The 20,918-nt window shown below is 30.8% G+C and overlaps 1 protein-coding gene across 3 annotated transcripts; it reads right to left on the bottom strand.

Annotated features, from left to right (window-relative positions):
- Positions 1–2,885: 2,885 nt before the first annotated feature.
- On the bottom strand, positions 2,886–12,412 carry LOC145601387 (protein indeterminate-domain 4, chloroplastic-like). 3 transcript variants are annotated; one of them, XM_081657398.1, is made up of 4 exons: positions 11,719–12,412; positions 10,715–11,114; positions 5,172–6,464; positions 2,886–3,275 (listed from the first exon to the last, which is right to left on the bottom strand). In XM_081657398.1, exons 1-3 carry the CDS (start codon positions 11,945–11,947, stop codon positions 5,231–5,233), a joined length of 1,863 nt encoding a protein of 620 aa, XP_081513524.1. In that variant the 5' UTR covers positions 11,948–12,412; the 3' UTR covers positions 2,886–3,275; positions 5,172–5,230. The 3 variants fall into 3 exon arrangements, with proteins under 3 accessions (XP_081513524.1, XP_081513522.1, XP_081513525.1); XM_081657396.1 differs by having other exon boundaries at positions 11,713–12,411; XM_081657399.1 differs by lacking the exon at positions 11,719–12,412 and adding an exon at positions 11,255–11,384.
- Positions 12,413–20,918: the final 8,506 nt, after the last annotated feature.

Consider the following 20,918-nt stretch of genomic DNA (forward strand, 5'->3'; position numbering starts at 1 on the left):
TGTTCATTTTTGCAATTTTAGAGAGAGTTGATTAATTAATTAAGTTTGGGATTTATTGAAGTATTTTTTTTATTGATTTTGTTTGAATGTATGGTTTTAAGTTTTCGACTCTTTTGAAGGGTGATTTATGAGATATTTGGGGTTTCGGATGTAAAACTAAAGTTTGTTTAAGAGTGATTTTTATGGCGCTTGAAAGAAAAGAATGAAGGGAGAAGATAATGAATTCATGAGTGACGATCAATTTGAAGATAAAATCTTGATTCACGAAGTAAATTCTATTGGATAAATTGTGATGTTAATTCTCATCAGATCACTTTGATGTAGTGTAGATAATTTTTTGCTGTTTTTTTTTTTTTTTTCCTTTGAAAGTAAACCCTCTTATCTATTTTTCAATTACAAAGATAAGAAACTACACTTGGTTGAATTGTTCAAACAAAAAAAATCTTTATAAATTTTATCTATAGAGATATGGATGATCTAAAAATACAACACATATTTTGGCACTTGAAAGTAACTAGATTATTAAGGATTATATCATTGATTCAAATCCAAAATATCATGTGTATGATCTTTTTATGAATCATCATTGATATTTTAAGGTATAAATTTACACACGTTTGTGATGTATTTGTTCAAAAAAAAAATGAAAATTTATGTTTTTCTATAATTTTATAGATAAACTTTATATAACATTCAACCAAAATTCTTTTTTTTTTTATTTAAACAATTCAACCAAGGGTAATTTCTTATCTTTGTAATTGAAAAATGCTACAACCAATTGCAATATTTTACAATCTAAACTCAATGTAATGTATTTGCTATTTTCTTTTTCTTAGAGGACAAATAATGGGTGGTTTCTGGTTTACATAATTAGTATATTTAGGTATGACATTATTAAGGGGAGTATCAAAGAAAGATTGAGAATATCATTGTACAACGTAGGTAGTAAATGCCTAAATGTCTTAACGAAGTCTTCAAATACAAGGCCCAATAGTTATCAAAAAGATATAAGGCCCAATAGGCCTTTAGATGGTTTTGCTTAGCTGATCCAGTAGTTGTGGGCCTAAGGACAAGGCTAGCTACCCCTTCACGTATCAATTTGATATCTGAGCCTTCTCATTAGTCCCGAATTACTTCCATCGCTTTAACAGAGCGTATTTTTTTTTTTTGGAATCATTTTATAAAACACACTTATCAACGCATAACTTTGACCAATATCGACATACTAATATTTGTTTTACAAGATTGTCAATAAAAACATAATTAAGTGAGGTAAATGATTAGAGTAATCTAGAACAAGGGAAACATCATGCATCAACCAAGGCCAAGAAATATTAGGCATTGGTCATATTTCTTGGAACCAAATCCGAAACTTTGGAGCAAGATACAATCAAGCCAGTCTTGGGTTCCAAAACTATATTTTAAAACTAAATCTACATAAGACAACCTAGTGGATAACGGGCTAAAAATAAGCTAGGAGTTGGAGTTGAAACTTGTATGAACGGGTCTAAAATCTTAAATACGAAATAGATTCCTATGAAATTGACTTCAGATCTAGACCTGATAATTCTTTATCAAATCTAGTTAGGACGGACACCCACTATACACCTCACCCTTAATCGTATAGATACTTGAGGACCCAACCTTTGCCTATTACATAAATTGGTTTATATTATATCGTCTAAAAAGTATATCCTTAACTTGGTCAAAGATACCAAACTCCAAAGTATGTATTTCACATAAAGTTTTTAGTTAAGAAAAGTTGGAAAGAAGAAGTCACAACTTTAGAAGTTCCAATGCAACCACTTTATGGTTTGTAAGAAAACATGAGTATGATCATTAACTCATCAAGCAATTCCACTTTTAGTGTGAGGAAATCTTTTGCAAGGGAATCTAATTGGGCTGTTGGTTAAAAGTTGTACAAACAACTCAAACTGATTGGCCTGATATGTTGTGTTATGTGTCACAAAACATCATCGGTCCCATGTGGATGTATAGCATCATAATCAATAATAATAGATTCATAGCAGTAGCTACTAGCTAGTACTTATGATCCAGTCATGACTAGTCATCTTGAATACATGACTAGTCATCATGATCAAATTATTAACTCATCATCTTTAAGTCTTGTTTCATCATCGATTTTAAACATGATATAACACTTTAACTCAACAGCCTACTGCTAGGGATGACTGTAGTCAACCTGTTAAGCTGTGATTAATCACTTTTGTCCAAAACCCGATCTATAACCAAATTTGAATCAAACTCATTTTCAAGACTTTATACACCTATTGAAAGAATGGAATGGTTCTAAACCAACTTGTATGATCCACGGGGACACCCCCACACACATTCACTTTAGTTTTGATGAAAAAAAAATCTCAATTACATCGGCCAAAAAGTGTGGATTATAGCCTTCAATTTTGAATATTTTCGATTGTTTTGGACTTTAACAGAAAATAATTTACCACATTGTGGTGTGTACAAAAAAGAAGTTCAAATGTCTAGTCAAGAAAAATAGTAATTAGCCAAATATAAACATAAATAAAACCATAAAATTAAAACCAAATAATTTAGTTGATATCCATATTTAAAATTATGATATGATAGTAAGTACATAATTTATTATTATTATTATTATTATTATTTTTATTTTTATTATTTATTTTTTGAAAAAGATAGTTAGTACATAATCAATCAAAAGTAGCACCCCTACAAGGCTACAACACCCTTTAATTTCATATCTCTCACTTCCACCTCAAAAATATTCTAATTTCACATTATAACATAAATTAAAATCCCTAAAATCACAAAATTAATTTCATAACTAACAAAAGATCTAATATCTATATACTAGCTGAAACCATATAATTTTATGCCAAACATTTCAAGAACTGAAAACTATATTTCAAGGTACTCGGTTTCAGAACAAAAATTCTCTCAGCTGGAATGAAGATCGAAGTTATTGTACTCTTCTACTTTATGTTACTAAACATTTGAGATTTTTCATTCACATTTACCATAAACATGAGTCAGGTAATTAACATATAAAAAGTCTATAAAATTTATCAAAACTAAAAGTCTATCAGCTAAAAACGATTCGAAAAATCGATTGATCGATCAACCTTTCTCATGCGCATCATCATACAGCCTCAGCATCAACTTCAGTCGCCTATCTACTGATGGAATTTTGATAGTCAGCTAGCAAAACCAATGACGATCTCTTTAATTAAGGTGGGAGGCAAAGTTGTCTTTTTTTAAACAAAACCTAAATCCTGCAGTACAAAAATTAAGAGCAGATATTTGTAAGGTTTAATTATGGGGTACCATAAGATCTACAAAATACGTAGTATAAAAGAGTTTGTCACAAAAAACTGTAAGAACAAAAACCATCAAATTTTAATCCTCTTTTATTGTAATGAAAAGCTAACAAGTCAAGTAATGCATAAATGTACTCCGTACATATAATTAACAATAACCCCCAAGATTACTTCACAAATAATCACTATAAATCATCATAAATTATTGTTTGTAGTGTTGAAAAAATATTAATAAGACAATAATGTTTATTTGGAGTCTTGCTCCCATAGGTAATATATGACAAGCTTCAAAAAAAGTTATTTTTTTTTTTTTAAATGTAATGTATGAGTATGACCAATGTCGAGTTAAACAGTAAAAAATGAGGAAAATATTTACTCGTAATTTTAATTTATTTGTATTTAAAATAGTAAAAACTGTGAGCTCATAATTGGTCTGATAATAATATCTAAGAGGATAAAAATAGATCTAATAGACTACAATATCGATAAATCATGCCATCAATCTCAATGAATTATGGAAGGAAAAGTGGATGTTCAAATCCTATTCAGCGGGTCCATATTAGATGTTACATGTTCCCTTGAGAAAAATATGAAAAAGAGCATCTTTTTACTCATTCGTGTAATTTATACTTTATTCTAAGGTTGATTCCTGTTAACCTTTCACCAACATTGCAATTGGATTAACCAAATAAAGCACAACATTCATTCTCTTTCTCAAATCATCAAGGAATTTATTGATCTCTTATGTATACTACATGCACATGTACACTCTCATAGGGTTTGTGAAATTAAAGTTATATCGGGATAATTTTCGTAGAACACTGTACAAATATTTAACTTAGCTAGCTTAGAATTTGTCATGCATATAGTAGATAATAATGTATAATGTTGAAATTAATTTTCTTAAGTTTTCAAAAACTATTTACAATAAAAAATGATGTATTAAGTATCAATTAAAAGTTCTCAATGATAATGGATTATTAGTCATACAAAGTAAATTATATTCCGACTTTAATCATTTAAAATTTAAAATTATTACTATAGGCTTAACTATTTTAATCCAGCTCATTTACATAAGATCATAATAAAAAAAAAAAATGTGAGAATTTTAAATTATGATGAATACTGTTGTGTTTTGAGTCAATTAATAAGTTTAATGTAGCTTATTTACATTTAAGTGTTCATCGATCTTAACTTGGTTAATATAATATATATATATGTTTACTGTTTAGTACTCAAAAAGTATATGCATAATTAATTTTAATTTCTCACTTGAATGTTGATAATCTTAGATATTATTCAAAAGAAAAAGGGACAATTGGGCAAATAATTCAATTAATGGAGCAAAATACATTCACATGCGTGGCACCCACAAATAAAATTTTTAAAAATTTAAAATTTAATTTTTGAGTAACACAAAAATCTTGTTATATGATCAACAATATTCCATGACCCGTGACTCTACCCAAAAATTCACACCAGAAAATTTTAAAAATAAAAAACAAAGAGAATAAAAATAAAGGAACTCAAACAAACCAACAAAACCAAGGGACAAAAACACAAGAGAAAAAACAAACAAATCTATAGCCCACACCTCTTCCTCCTCCTCCCCCCCAAAAAAAAGCAGTGACCACCCCCCTTGGACCGTCATCATCACATAATTATTATTCATCGTTAAATTACACTCTCTATAATTTTTCACGCCCCCAAACAAAATTTTAAAATTATATCTACTGGCCTTATTTCAGTAAAAATAAATCATCACGTTAATAATGTAATTATGTAACGAATTATCATAAGAATTATACTACATAATTACGGAGAAAAAAAAAATGTAATGAATTTACGTACCTGTACTTGACTTTTGATGTAAAAAAAAAACCTTTTTTTCCTTTGATTTGCCAAATTGACTAGAAATTATTTCCACCACCACCAAAAGCTTGGCTACTTGAAGGAGCAGTATTATTCACATTACTATTATTATTTGCGGCAGCATTATTATTATTGTTGTTATTATTTCTTTGATGATCAGCAGTAGTAACATTTTCTAAGGATGCCATGCCTTGTGAATTTGTAGGAAATCCTCCTCCATTACCACTCATGCTTCTCACTATCTCTCCTACACCAAGGAAATCCCTTGTAAGCCTGTCCGATGATCCGACACCGAGCCCGGTTTTATTCGGGTTGAACCCATAGTTACCATTGTGATCATTAGTTGCTCCAGTTTGATGATCACCTCCAAAGAAAGGGTTGTTCATTAGGTTATCCCTCATGAGTAGGTCATGGAGGTTATTTTGGTCATTTTCTCCAAATAATCCTCCAAACCCGCCACCCCCGGCGCTTGTTGGGGGTGGTGGTGGTGCGGATTGTTGCGGTGTTGGTTTCGCTTCTAGACCCTTGAGTAGGGCAGTTGCACTAGCATTGCTGGTGGAGGTTGTGGACCCCATTTGGGCAGCCTTTTGGAGGAGGGCGGTAGCGGACATGTGGGGGCTACCGCCTTGGAGGCCGGGCCCTGTGGTGTAAAGGGAAGAGAGGCCGCCAGAAGAGGGCCCCCCAAAGAGGGTACCGCCACCCGAAGAAGAGAACATGCCATTGTGGTCCCCATTGCCAGTGGTGCTACTAGTGTTGATGGTGTTGGTGTTCTCATTGTTGTTATTGTTTGAGAAAAACCCTAAGTCGGGCACGGGCAGCTGCCCGGTGAATAGCTTGTTGGAGAAGATTCCACCACCAGCATTTTGAGATTGATTTTCTTGATCATTATTGTTATTATTAGCATAATGGTTGGGACCACCAGTTTGATCAGACAAGTAAAAGTTGCCCTGATGAGATTGCTGCATTTGTGGCCGGAAAGAGCCCGGCCCGAGGAGGTGGTCAAACTGCCCTGTCCCAACACCTCGGGCCCCACCGCCAAGGCGAAGGATGTCAGAGGTCATCTGATCGGAAAGCGAAGCTGGAAGATGGTTGGCCACTTGATGGGAAAGTCCAACTCCTAATCCCATGTTATTGTTACCAGCATTACCACCACCAACCGCAGAAGTAGGTCCAAACAAGTGGCTTCCTAGGGTGGATAAGCTACTTGGATGTCTTGCACTCTCTTGAGCTAGTGCATCACAAAACGCCCTATGAGTTATGAAGCTGTCCCGTCTGTAACAGTAAAATTTAATCATAAACATTATTAAACATAACACAATTACATTTTAATGTGACACATACTAAAATACCAAAATCCGTCAACATTTAGTGGTCACATTACATATATTATCGGCCTGATTAACCGAATCCCCACAATGACAATAATTGGCGATAAAAGGAGTAAATTATTTTAGTCGTATACACAAGTATTGCAGCTTTATCCAAGTGAAAGCATCAAATATAGTTGTACAAGTAGTATACTAGTAGGAGTAGAATAGTAGTACTATAGCTAAGTATGACATATCAAAACATGTGACTATATATAGTACATGTTTGTCAAGAATGGTGTCATCGAATGTGAGTACCTAGGTTCCCCTTTAGATTGACTTATTTTGTGACCGCTAGCTTGTTTTCAGATTCCAAATCTTAGCTTTTAGAGTTTTAGGTGGAGAGTCCAGTGTAACAGAATTTGATGGCTAGTCAAATTGTGTCACCATGCATAATAATTTTAACATATACTCCAAATCTCCAATAATTTGTAATATAATGTGAGCTATACTAATTGATATTGTAATCACATTTATTCTAAGGTAATTAGACTTGACTAAAACATAATGTACTGTCTATGATCTAATCACTTAATTCACTTATTTTACATTTATGGTTTTAAGCTAGTACGAGTATTGCATGTGAACTATATATTCTTCAATGCATTTGTTAACATTTTCTAAAGATTTAACATTAAAATTTAATTAAGGAGGAGTAATTTCTAATAAATTGTCCAATAATTTAAGCTATGAAATTCATTGCATTGATCAAAATAAATAATGTTGCTAGTCAATAAGTGAGTTTATTCATTAATTATGTTGTTTTTAAATCATATGGTATTGATGTTAATTGCAAATAAAATTTTACTAATCTTAACCAACTCATCAATTACTCTATGTGTCATTTTATGTTAATTTTGAAATTTGATATAGTCTTTAATATGTGTTCTCACACATTTTCTTAATCTTAATTCTAATTAAATTACAAGTGTTTCTCAAAATTTCAATGATGTTACAAAAAATGTTCAACATTAAATGTGTTCTAACATGAAATCACATTTTTAGCAAAATGACTAATATTATAGTGTGAAAGGGTTTAATACCTTAAGATTTTCTAGCATACTTTATTACCAAAAATATGGATTTTCTAAGTACTTTTTATTTACCAAAGTACAATAGGCACTCACTTAACAGTTTCATGAAATTTCAAAAATAGGAAGCAAAATTGGACACTTAAGTAATTAATAATGGACACATTTATATAATGACAGCTGATTAAGATGTTCACATGAAAATACAAGCAAACTATGAAGTAGAGTAATTATAATTTACTTATAACCATAAAAGGAAAATTATTTTGCACAACTTTTATAGCCAAAAAATACAATTTCTTTTTATATAAATAAAAATAAAAAGCATCAAGTACAAAATGGAGGACATAAAATGACCTAACAACACAGTTTTGCTCAGAGTACTTGAAAGAGAGGGGAAATCAGTGCAATAAATTCAAGTAAGATGAATAGCAACAGAGTTTATTATCAATCAACAAAAGATTACCAAATTATGGACTGACCCTCCAATAAATGCAAGTAGAGAATATTTTCAATATAGTGAAAGAAAATCAATCAAAGAGGAGAACGTATGTAGTCCCTCCATCCTAAGACCATGAATAATAATAAATGTATTTCAGTATAGTTTTCATCAGTCCAACCTCCCTATACAACTACGTTACTACTATAGCTAGTAAGACTAACGATCATCAAGTGACGACACGACCTCTCTATTACACATACAAATTCACGTTCAAACACGATTTCACATAGACAATCACAAGTAATAACACAAGTTAATGTAGTTAAAGTGTCGATATCAAAATAACTAAAACAAGATACGTTACCTTCTAAAAGTGTCAGTGGTACCTATTCATCATCTAATTTAACGAGACTGTATATATGTACGAGTTGGGAATTAAATCATACGTGAAACTCGTGAAGTGTCTATTTTACTACAATAAGCGTCATTCTATCTAAAAATGTAGCAGAATTATATAAAGAGGAGAGAGAAAAGAAAGGAATTGAAGATGGTAACGTTATCATGAAAAGGGGATACCTGCAGGGGTGAAGTGATCACATCTAGCCAACCCATAACGCAACAAACTTAGTAACCAACTAACCCCTTCTCTTTCTCTCTTTCTCTCTCTTTGCAACACGTGAATAGGGATCAAACGACGACTACTATTAGGGCAGTGGCGTACTTTTCGAGGCGGCGTCAGTATAATTATACTATTATTTTAAAGTATATACTCCTACCTAGCTTTACAACTTTTTAAATAAGTTTGGTTTTAACCTTTTGCACACATTTTAACATGTTCTTTATAAAGTAGAAATTTATTGGAGCATTTGAGCATGTAGTTAACATAAAAGTTTCTTAATTAACGGTGTAAAAATTATATTAGAGTATTTGAACATATAGTTAACATAAAAGTTTATTGATTATAATGTTGTAAAATGACATTTGTTTTGCTATTAAAAAAAATTTAAAAAAAATTGACCTTTGTTTTAAAATAAACCCAAAGATTTAAAATTAGAATCCGTTCGGATAGAATTACAGAAATAAAAAGCAGTATCCGTTCGGATATACGACCCAAAGAAATAAAAGCATAGTCCATTCGGATACACTCACATGTTTAATCTTTTGATTTCATTAAATGTATCGTAAATAATTTTGTAATAGATGTTAATTTTCTATCACAACCAAATGTGATTCATTTTAATTTTCTTTTAATCTACATTGTTTTAATTAATACTTAATGTAACATTTCTTATGTTCTTTTATTTTTGCAATTTTTAAAATCAAAATTTAACACATTCCAACACAAATAATTAAAGCATTAAAAGTATCTCCAACGGTTTAAAAAAAAGCTAAAATGATACGGTTTGAGGGAGGAATCAGAAGAAATAAAAGTCGAATCCTTTTCGATACACCCAAAGAAATAAAAGTAGCATCCGTTCGGATACACCACCCATAAAATAAAAGTGGCATCCGTTCGGATACACCACCCATAAAATAAAAGTGGCATCCGTTCGGATACACCAAAGAAATAAAAGTAGCATCCATTTAGATATATTCACATGTTTAATCATTTGTAAGAATGTGATTACTCATGTAATTTCATTAAATGTATCGTAAGTGACTTTGTAACAATATTTGTTTTGACGATCCAATAATATAATGCAATCAGATTCATATTTATTTTGCTTTAATTTACATTATTGTTTTATACTTAATTACTTTAACAATTCTGTTGTATTATTAATGCAATAATAAAAGTTTTATGCATCTCAATTCTCAATACAAAAATAAAACCGTTAATACGTTTAATTACAATTACGTAAAAATTTTAAGAAGTTGATATTTTAAAAATACACACCCACCAACACTAATTTTAACAAGATTTCACATGACTATAATTTTTTTTTACGTAAAAACTCAATTTTTGCGATAATAAAACAACGGAAAAAAGAAAAACAAAAAGCTAGCCATGACTAGTAGCTATTACATGGCATAGTGGTTTCAGAAAAACGACTCGTGTATGGATTCACGTGGTGGCGTTTTCTTCTTCTTATAATTTTCTTTCATCTTCCTTTTCTGTTAGTACTTGTATGTTAATTTTTACTTTAAAACAGCCTGACCCAGAATTTCAGTGAAAAATTAAAAGATGAGAGAGAAAAAAAAAAAAAAAAAGGAAAAAAACTAACAAGAACAACAACAGCACATCATCAGCAGCCATTTTTATTTTCTCAAGAAAACTACAACAAACTCATATATTGTCAAATAAGTACCTGCATTTTCTTTGCTTTTTTCACTTAATCCATAGTATTTTTCTAATTTTAACCCAAAAACAAAAACACACACCAACAAAAACAATATGCTAATGCACTGAATTTCATAACTCGCATATACTATCAACAACACGCACTCAAATAATACCAAAATAACATAGAATCGCATTTATAAACCATAGTATAGTGTCTAAATAAAATTAAATAGAATTGTACGAATTAAGTCACATTTCACTCCGAAGTCAAAATTAGTCAACCTTAAGCATTTTTTTTAAAAAAAAATGATTTTACTGAATGGTCATATCCGTGTCAAATAAATGTGACTTGTTATTTAAAAACACGGAAAAAATAAGGATGGTAAAAAAAATCGTACCGAGAGAATAGAGTACCGCAATCACAACGATACTCACGAGTACCACAAGTTTTAGAGTGAGCCTTCCAATCAGACTGAACAGCGTAACGCTTGCTACATTTCTCACACTTGAACTTCTTCTCGCCGTGCTTGCGCGAGTAATGCTTCTTAATTCCGGTGAGGTCGCCGAGGGCACGAGCCGGGTCATGGTGCACACAAGTGGGTTCAGGGCACAAGTACACTTTCTTCCTCACTTGATCTTTGTTAGTCTTTTGTCTAAGCTTCCACGGTAAATTGTGTCCTCTCCTATGAAGTTGTAGATTTTGCTCTCTTTGAAATCCTTTGTTGCATACTTCGCAAATGAAACGATTTGTTGCCATCAACGTCTTCGGCGACAAGGCTATCACCTCCGCATCCGGATCTGATCATCATATAATTTATCATCACAATTATTATTATCGTAATCAATTCTCAAATCTTTAATTAATCAATTGCTAAAAACTTAACAATAAATGAATTCACTTTTACAGACAATAATTCATAAAATTATTTATTTCTTACCATTAATTTTATTTTTTGTGTATGTAATAACTCATCTAGCAAAAAAAAGGATAGAGAAGATCCAAAATAATAAAAACACAAAATTTAATTCATTGAGATTTATTATTTTCATTGTCAAACACAAAATAACATACAATAAGTACAACAAGATAAATAAATGTTGTATATATGTATATATGTATGTATATATAAGTTCGTGTTTATTAGTAGCAGATAAAGTCTATTCAGAAATGAACAAAAGAGAGAAGAAAAATCCATGTTCAATTTTTTTTTTTTTCTCACATCTTCTTTGTCATGAAGCTTCCACAAATTAGGGTTTTCTTTTCGAAAAAATTCTTTCCTTAAAAAAATAAATTAAATAAAAAAAGGAATAGACAAAAACCACTTGAAGACATATATAACTAAAAATAGAGAGCAAATAATTCATAAAATTATATTTGGGGGTTTTGAGAGCTAACACTTGCTTGGTGTTCCAGGAAGGCTTCTCTTCTTCTTTTGTTGAGGATTAGCGGGTGGTGGTGCTGCTGATGACGAAGGCGGAGGCGGCACGGCCGCTGAGGAATGTTGATTTTGCAAAACTTGTGGTGGTGGTGGAGGTGGTGGTTGCGAAGGTTGATGCTGATGATGCGCGAGCTTCATCGCATCGGCCTCTCTACTTCCGAAGAAGGCTGAAGAGGATGAAGATGCCGCCATTTGTAAAGATTATTATTTTTTTTTTTGTAATTTTTATTTTTAATAGTAGTGGTTTGGTTATGGTTTTTGGATGGAGTAGCTATATATCTAGTGTTTGTATGAACTTGTTGAAGAGAGAGAATCCAATTTATAATCTATTTGAGAGAGAGAGAAAAGAAAGGGGAGGATGAATTAAATCCTATCCACCCCACATGCAAATTTTACAATTTAATTTGAAAATTCTAACTGATATCTAAATAATCCCCAAAATGCGTGATTTTAAAAATTAATAGAGGTTAATTAATGAGGAACCCTAAAATGAGAAATGGGGTTTAATTTATGTGATATTGAGAAAGTAGATGAGAGGGAAATGGATTGAGATTTTTTTTTGAGTGACAAAGAGAGAGAAAAGAAAGAGAGAGGAGAGAGAAAGAGAAGAGAATTTGAAATTTTATGAAAAATAAGGGAGATACAATAAGATGCATAGAGGAAGAGATAGAATCAACCCATGAAATGGAATAGTATTTTTTTTTTAATAATTAAAATAAAAAAAAGGTTTTTATATCTTATATTTGATTGATTTTTATTTTTTATTTTTAGCTAGCTAACCATTCCACTTGCTTTTAAATTGCTGGAAATTTCCTTTTGATAATAAAATTGGTGGATATTTTGATTTTTGGATTGGAGAATAAAAAGAAAAAAAAAATGTCACTGTTAGTGGTATGAATACAAATAATTGATAATTTGTCAAATATGAATTGAAAATTTGTGAGCTAGTTTCATAATTTTGTGAAATTGAAAATTTTGTGAAATTGAGAGTATGAAATCATATTAGTATAGTAAATTAAATTATGCACAAATTACTATGTATTATAATTGAATCGATCATCTAATATAAGATGGTAAGAAGTGATACGAATCAAAAAAGAAGATATTGACATTGATGTCAACTTTAGTAACGTACATGATGGTCAGCGCAATTATATGAAATAGTAACACATAAACAGCTATTACATGTTCCAATAATACATCTACTGTGTCTAGCTCTTACTAACATATACATCACATTTATAATTATTTTTCAAGGTCGTATGTGAACCGTTCTACTAACAATTGTTTAGAGGTGTCAATTTTTGAGGTGATTCTGTAAGAGGGTCAACGAATCAATTATGATATAGTTTAAAAACACGTGTCACTAAACTTTTTATTACCCCTAATTAAGAAAAGTTAAGCCACCCTTATATTAATCACCCTCTATATACCATACCTTAGACATAATCCACATAAATATAATTAACTTAGGAAATTACATCACTAAAATTGTACTTCTATTGTTCTATATATTTTGCAACATTTTCCAAATAAGGAAACACAGATCTCAAATATTGCAACATTCCAGAAAAATAGAAAAAATTACTACTTATAAAACTCATGCAAATAATATATAGACTTATGACTTATTCATTTGGACTTATTTTTTGTATTTAATCAGTTCAATCCCGTTCAATTAAGCTAATTCCTTTCTAAACAATTCAATTCAAATCCATTCACTTCAAAATAACAAAGTGTAACTACTTTAGTCATCAAATACTACATGATACAAAGCTAATTTTAATTTATTTGATCTAAGATTAATTAATGTGCTTGTTTGTATACAGCATCTACAATATAACAATGTATTAATGAATGAGATATATTTCCTAAAATAAGAGCTGAGACAACTAATTAATTGATGAGTTACATTAATTTTATTTTTTTTTTTAAAAAAATAAGAGTTCATAGAAAGGATGAGAAATGTGATGAGGGGTGTTGGATGCTCTCCTTGTTCACGCACCAAAGAGTGTCGTTACGTTGGGTTAGTGGGGTCCACATTGCTGAAGGGCAAAGGGCAGCTTCACTCCCTCCCAAACACTTCCCGACAATTTCTTCTTACATCATCTCCTTACTACTTCTCTCTTTCTTTGCTATCTTTGCTTTAATTTTTACTATTTTTACCTTCTAATTTTACTCTTAATTTTGTTTTAACTTAGGGTCTGTTCTCATACGTTGAAATTCAGTTCAATTTAGTTCAATTCAGCTCCTAATTTCCTTCTCTTATAAAATATTCATTTCAATTCAATTCAGTTTAGTCATTGAGAACAGGCCCTTACTTTTGTCTTAAAATAGAATAGTTTCCCAATCTTTGTGGTTTTATACTTATTTACATCATATCATAGTACATTTAACTATTTTTGCATTCACTTTAATTTTTTTACAAAGAAAATCAATTTTTTTTTAAGTACTTAAAATTTAAGTTGTGTTGAACTAACTACTCGTAGTACTTCAATTCGGTATGGTATTACTTATATCTAGTTTTATTGCTATTGAATTCGGCATTTGATCATTGACCTTAACACTGGTTCTCACATGTATGATATCAAACATAAATTTTCCTTTAACAATCAATTTGTGCACTGATACCATTTTATTTCATTCATGGTTAAATAAGTCCGGGTCTCATTTTCACTTAATGAGAATAAGTTTTGGGCTAGAGCTATACAAGTTCAAATGAAGTTTCACCATTCTAATGCCAATTAGTTATAGGATGAGTCATCATTACTCTTCTTTAATTAATGTGGGATAAATAATCTAACGTAGTTAAGAAAATTAAAGTCTTCTACCTTGATAAACATAAAAACGTTTATCTATTAATCGATCAAGTGACAATTTCATAATAACACTAAAAAATCTAAAAAAAAAATGATTAAATGTATGATCATTAAGTCGTCAAATATTTGTGATTATGTTGGATTTTTTGTACAAGGAATTCATTAATAAAATTGGATTTCGGAAATTTTGAACTTGATGTTTCATATATATATATCCATATTAGACTAGCTAGTTAAATAGAACAAACCATGCGTGAAGATTTAAACACCCTATCTTAGGTGAAGAGTCATACATAACCCTAATTGAAATGTGCATGATTGCATATTTAATTTGCATGAATGATTCCTTAGCTTGATGTGATTATATTAGAGGAGATTTCTTGTTTGCTTTTGAATAGTGGAGTGAGCTAAGACCCATTTAAAGATAATTTTTTTGGTATCAATATTACAAGTACAAATACAAGTGGTATTTGTAGTCAAGAGTGTTAAGACATGACATTCTATTCATTTGATTTCCCCTATTATAATTCAACTAAATTATTTTGAAATTACAAATTAAAACATAATCGAACTAAATGTTGGTTGAACTGCGATAACTCTCATGCCGCAAACCTTTTATTTAAACCCTTTTCATTTTCTTGATTTTATATTTCATCTATTTAATATTTTTTCTTAAATTTTTTAAAATAAGTGAATTTAACTTAAATTGAATAAGATCTTAGAATATGCTCGATCTCAAAAAAAAAAAAAGATAAAATAAAATAAAATAAATGTTTGAATATATATTGTTGTAATGGGGTGATATGTAAAACTATAAATATCTATACATTAGAGAATTAAACAGATGCAAGGCATAAATTATTGTTCAATTCAATAACTTGTTCATATATTAGGATCTTATCCCTTGGAATTTAGATTGTGACAGTCCTTATTCTTAAAAATATGTGTCAAAAAACGCTTGAAATATGTAAAATTTCACATGTTCTTCAATCAATAAAGATATTTTCCGTGTAATAATTACATGTGGCACATAATAAGCCTTCTTTCCAACGGATTTGCTAGGGAATATCGAAACTACTTAGAGGAAAATACTCATACTTGTGACAAAATTTGTGCAAGATCAAACGAAATTCAAACATTTAATTACAATAATTCAATTAATATAATCAAAAGGTTTTGTGTGAGACCGGACTCACGTGAGACCGGGCTCAATAACAAAAGTCCACAGGCACGGGCTAACTAAATCCGATCGCGAGGCCCACAACACCAAAAACATGATAGTGGACTCACGTGAGTCCGTCTCACTCAAAACTTTACCTAATATAATATATGTGTGAGTACTTGTATTCGATGATACTAGTTTGACTTAACTACAAACACTGACATACGTTATATATATATATATATATATATATATATATATATATATATATATATATATATATATGTGTGTGTATTTTTTACTTTTAAGAAATTCAAATTTGACAAATTAGTGTTTCGCAATGGTGATCAAAGTTTGAAAAAACACTTTAAAAGAAATACTAGATTATGTCTCATTAGCTAGTACAATCTAAGTTTCTCCTAATTAATAGAAGCATTAGTTTTCTTCCATCAGCTTCTTTCTATTGGCATGTCTCATTTAATTTTTGGTTGCTTTCCTTAACTCTTTTGACATCATGCGATGACTAGTTGTCTTATGTTGTCGTTTTTAATTCGAGGTTTTAGTTTGTACAAATGTAGTTAAATTGATGTCAATCAATAATTATTGCATTTAAACTAAAGCTATAATGTCATGATGAATATAATTGTCCTAAATATATCAAACAAATTAAGAGTTGAAAATATAGTATGAATGATGTTTTCTAATTTTTAAGATATCAATGTGCTAGTTTGAAATGAGCAAGAGCGGATAGTTCCAATTTTTTAGCTTTTTTTTTTTTTTTTTTTTTTTTTTAAATTTTGCGCTATGCTTAAAATCTACTATGTTCATAATATAATATATACCTATCATTATTATTAAATACGAAGTTTACGTTATTAACGGGTCCAATTGAGTTTTTCAAATTCTAAGTAACTTCTGACCAAATTCATCAAGTTTGATTGTTGAGTTGTACAAAAGATAAAACTCTAAGCTAAGATAGATGTACAAAATTTTCCTCAATTCAATTTTTTAAAAATTTCATAGAATTTATTACCACTCTCAATATCGATAAAACATTTCACCTGACAAATTGACAATATAAATCCAAACAATTATCACTCTAATAAGTTCAATTCTTATATACTCCGGGAAAGAAAAATCCTTGGTAAATTCCTTTGTTTTCTACCACCCTAACTAAAATAATCAATAGTTGTTTAATATTTGGGAATAGAAATGACAGAGAATTTTTAGGTATAAGTTCACTTGACAAGGTCGTCAATTTTATATTATTGAACAACTAAATCTCAAGTCTATCAATCGTTTAAAATCATATAATATGGTTCATCTCAAATTATAAAAATAATAATATATTATGGTATTATACGGGGCCCAAGGTATAACAACCCTACTAACAAAGCAACTCCATATGCATCTAGACCCAGAAATATAGTTAATAATTATAATACGAATGTGACAACAGCAAGATTACAAACTGAGTACATGAAAACTGCAAAATTGTAGAATGTTAGGATTTGTATTTATATTATATATATGAGTACTAATCAAGGTGTATATATAATTGTATAAAAATATGCGATTCAATTTGTATTTGTAGGGCAGTCCATGTTATGAGCTAGTTAATTATTTAAAAGAGTCCAATTTTTAATATATAATCAGTTTAAAAAATTATAATCATTATTAACCGTACTTCTTAATAAGTTCTCACAGAAGTGTAATTAATTTCAACTTGTTTGATTAATAATAATAAAGATATTACAAAGTATGTAGTATCATATTTTTAGAAAATGCGATCGGCTTTTATTAGATAAATACTACGGACTACTTCGTATATATATGAAAAGGGTGGTATTTTTTTGGGAGACATAAGATCCAAAAATTTAAAAATTAATAAATGTTGAAAATTGGTGTTTGACCAAGGATTATAGTAGTGATTAGGGTATTTAGGGAAAGGTAACATAGATGGTAAAAAGTTAAAATAGGTTGATTAATGATTAAATAACCTAGCTATGAGATTCTTCTTGAGAATCAAGCTTGTAATGAACTCATTGACAAAACAAAAATGCCATTATGTATAGATTCTCATAGTAGTAGCAAAAATATTTTATTTGTTGTAAGTATTGCATGATAAAATTAAATATTTTATGCATAAACATCTTATTAGTATATATGTTAGCATAATGACACTACTATATAGCAAATTAATCCGACCTTTGGGCCGTCCGCTGAAAATAATCCCACCTTTGGATTATTTTTAAATAATCCGACCTTTACCCCCCGATCTTTTTTAATGGTCCCAACCGGTCATTTAACTTGCTACAACAAGTTACTTGACACGTGTCGGCTCCCCATTAGTCTAAATAATAAATTTTAAAAAAAAAGTAAAAAAAAAACAATTAATTAATATTAAAACCACCCACCAGCAAAACCACCTCCCCAGCCACCGATCCCGGAGCGCCGACACCCCAGCCACCAAGCCCGGCACGCCAACCAACCTAGCCACCAACCCCGACGCGCCGAAACTCCCTCATCCCAGTTTTCCCACGAATCCGACCACCCCCATCACCTATTCCGGCCTCGCAACCACCCCATCACCTATTCCGGCCTCGCAACCACCCCATCCCCAATCACGCAACCACCTTCACCAGCCAACCAATTTCAACCAACCACCTTCACGCAACCTCCCTCCGTCTCGATTCCGCCCCCCTCCCCTTCCCCAGTTCTGATTCCGGCAACTCTCCCCTTCCCCCGACCCTATTCCGGCCTCCCTCCGTTTTCCCGGCTCGAGTTCTCCCTCCCACACATTTCACCGCCATTATTTCAACCTCCCTCACTTTCCCCTGCCTCGATTTAGGCCGGCCAGACTACCAATAATAGTGACGGCGACGACCTGAGCTTCGATCTGATGGTCGGAGATGATGGAGGAGGTGGCTGGAGCCGGTGGACGGCGACAGCGCGGTGGCTGGGGACTTGGCTGCTGGTTGCTTTTTTTAATTTTCTTTTTTTTTAAAAAATTGTTTTTTAATTTAAAACTTTAGACAAATTGTATGGTGACACGTGTCCTTTAAACAAAAAAAAAAAAAGTTACCTTTTTAATAGGTAACCGGTCACTTGGGACCATTGAGAGCAGATTGAGTATAAAGGTCGGATTATTTAAAAATAATCCAAAGGTGGGATTATTTTCAGCGGACGGCCCAAAGGTCGGATTATTCCGGGCAATTTTTCCTATATTATATTGTCGTTTTATTGCATTATTCTATGATCTCCAATGCACAAATTCGATTAGAATGAAGATGATGTTTTATGTATGTGAGAACAAAGTTTGATATAATATAACATTTCTTATCTATAAATAAAAAGGCATATTGTTAATGTTTTCTACATTTGATCCCAACATACTTGATTTGAAATAACCAAACTCGTCTAATAAGGCCACAACTTAAAACATCACACATACATACCTTTGTTCAGTTAATTCTTTGACATCATCGTATCATGCTAGCAAACACAAAGGTTTTGACCTTATATAAACTGGGGGTTTGTTACAAATAACTGTATTACAAAGTACAGAGAGTATATATATTTGTAAGTTTGTTACAAACTTACAAAATCCCTTCGTCGTTGGTTGTCACTCTATTCAATTCAAACACCCGTATGATTAAGAATAATATGATATTTTCTTACAAAAGCACTACACGTAATAGAGACTAAATTATGCATGTACGATGAGCTTTTGGGGGTTTTTAATTATAAGATAACGAATGTTCCAAGGGCGTTTATTAAGATAGCTTTGATTGAGTGAAAATATTAAATAGACTCGACTCGTACTTTTAACATGCATTCCAAAATTATTTACACTTTAAAGGAAATTAAATACATAAATTGATATCTAACGACCTAGCAAGAAATATATATATTGTTTTAATCTTTCTACAAATAAAACTATGGAAACAAAGAAAATGATAATAGATCAGAGTTAGTAAAAAAGTCCGAAATATATTCAGTTATTTATATTAGTATATGCGACTATTAATCTCAAGCAAAGATAATAGATTGACACAGAAATTTTACTATATTTAACTCAAGGAGGACCTACGTACAAGTGATTCAACTTTTGCATGCGAATTTTCTTGACTTAAAAATCTCAATCGATCAATTCCTTGGTAAGTTGGTCGGATGTAGAATAATTTATGTCACGATCATTGCTCTTAAAATATCCTTCTAATCACAAAAAAGGTGGAATCTCTTGGACCCACGAAAGACCTAATCCAACCACTTGAAATTAACAATTCACTCTCAATTTTTTAACAATCCTTTTTTTAATTCTTCAACGGAGAAATGTGTTGTTTCTCTTCTTTAAGATGGGAATTTATTTTTATTGTTTAAGATCATTAAAGTGAATTATTTTTTATTGTTGCTGATGTTGACATTCAGGATTTACTTTAAAATTAATCCTATTATAATTTTCTTTTTGTTAATTATATAGATTTTTCTCTTTAAAAAAAAAAAAAAATTCAATGATATAAGCTCGATCTAGAATATGGATTGCAACAACTATCAATGTCAAAGTTGATCGGACTATTAAACTTTTTCTGTCAAGACATTAAGATGTTTGTTTTTCTAAAACCATACATTTTGAGAATAAACATTATATCATTTTTATTATAAATAAACTATTCTTTAGTAGCTTTGATCACATTCTATAACTTTATTTTTTACATCAGCAAAGCAAAAATAATTACTCTTATTACAAAAAGAAACTAATTAAACTATACTTACATAATATTATGTCTTAACAATGATAGTGAGATACAAGAAACAATGCAATTTCACTAAACTCATTCTAGGAGTAAAAGGATATCCCTAAGGATGCCCTTGAGACTTTCACTAAAGGTCGGATATAATAAATATCCCAAAAACAGGGGCCCTTGCTACCAGCTAAGCAAAGAAAGGCACACTGAAATCTAGACAAACAAACTTTATAAATGAACTCAGCTTACTTTAATTATTAATGCACTTACAAATTTTTGCAATTGAACAACAAGTACATAAAAGGCTATCAGAGGACTTATGCTAAAAGTGACTTATAAGACAGCAACATAGGTACACATATTAACACTAATTCAGCTTATTACGGAGTATTTTAGTATGTGTAACACATAAATTAATCAAACAACATTGTATC

This window comes from Chenopodium album, chromosome 21 (genome assembly GCF_948465745.1).
Source record: "Chenopodium album chromosome 21, dcCheAlbu1.1, whole genome shotgun sequence".
Taxonomy (NCBI): Eukaryota; Viridiplantae; Streptophyta; class Magnoliopsida; order Caryophyllales; family Amaranthaceae; genus Chenopodium; species Chenopodium album.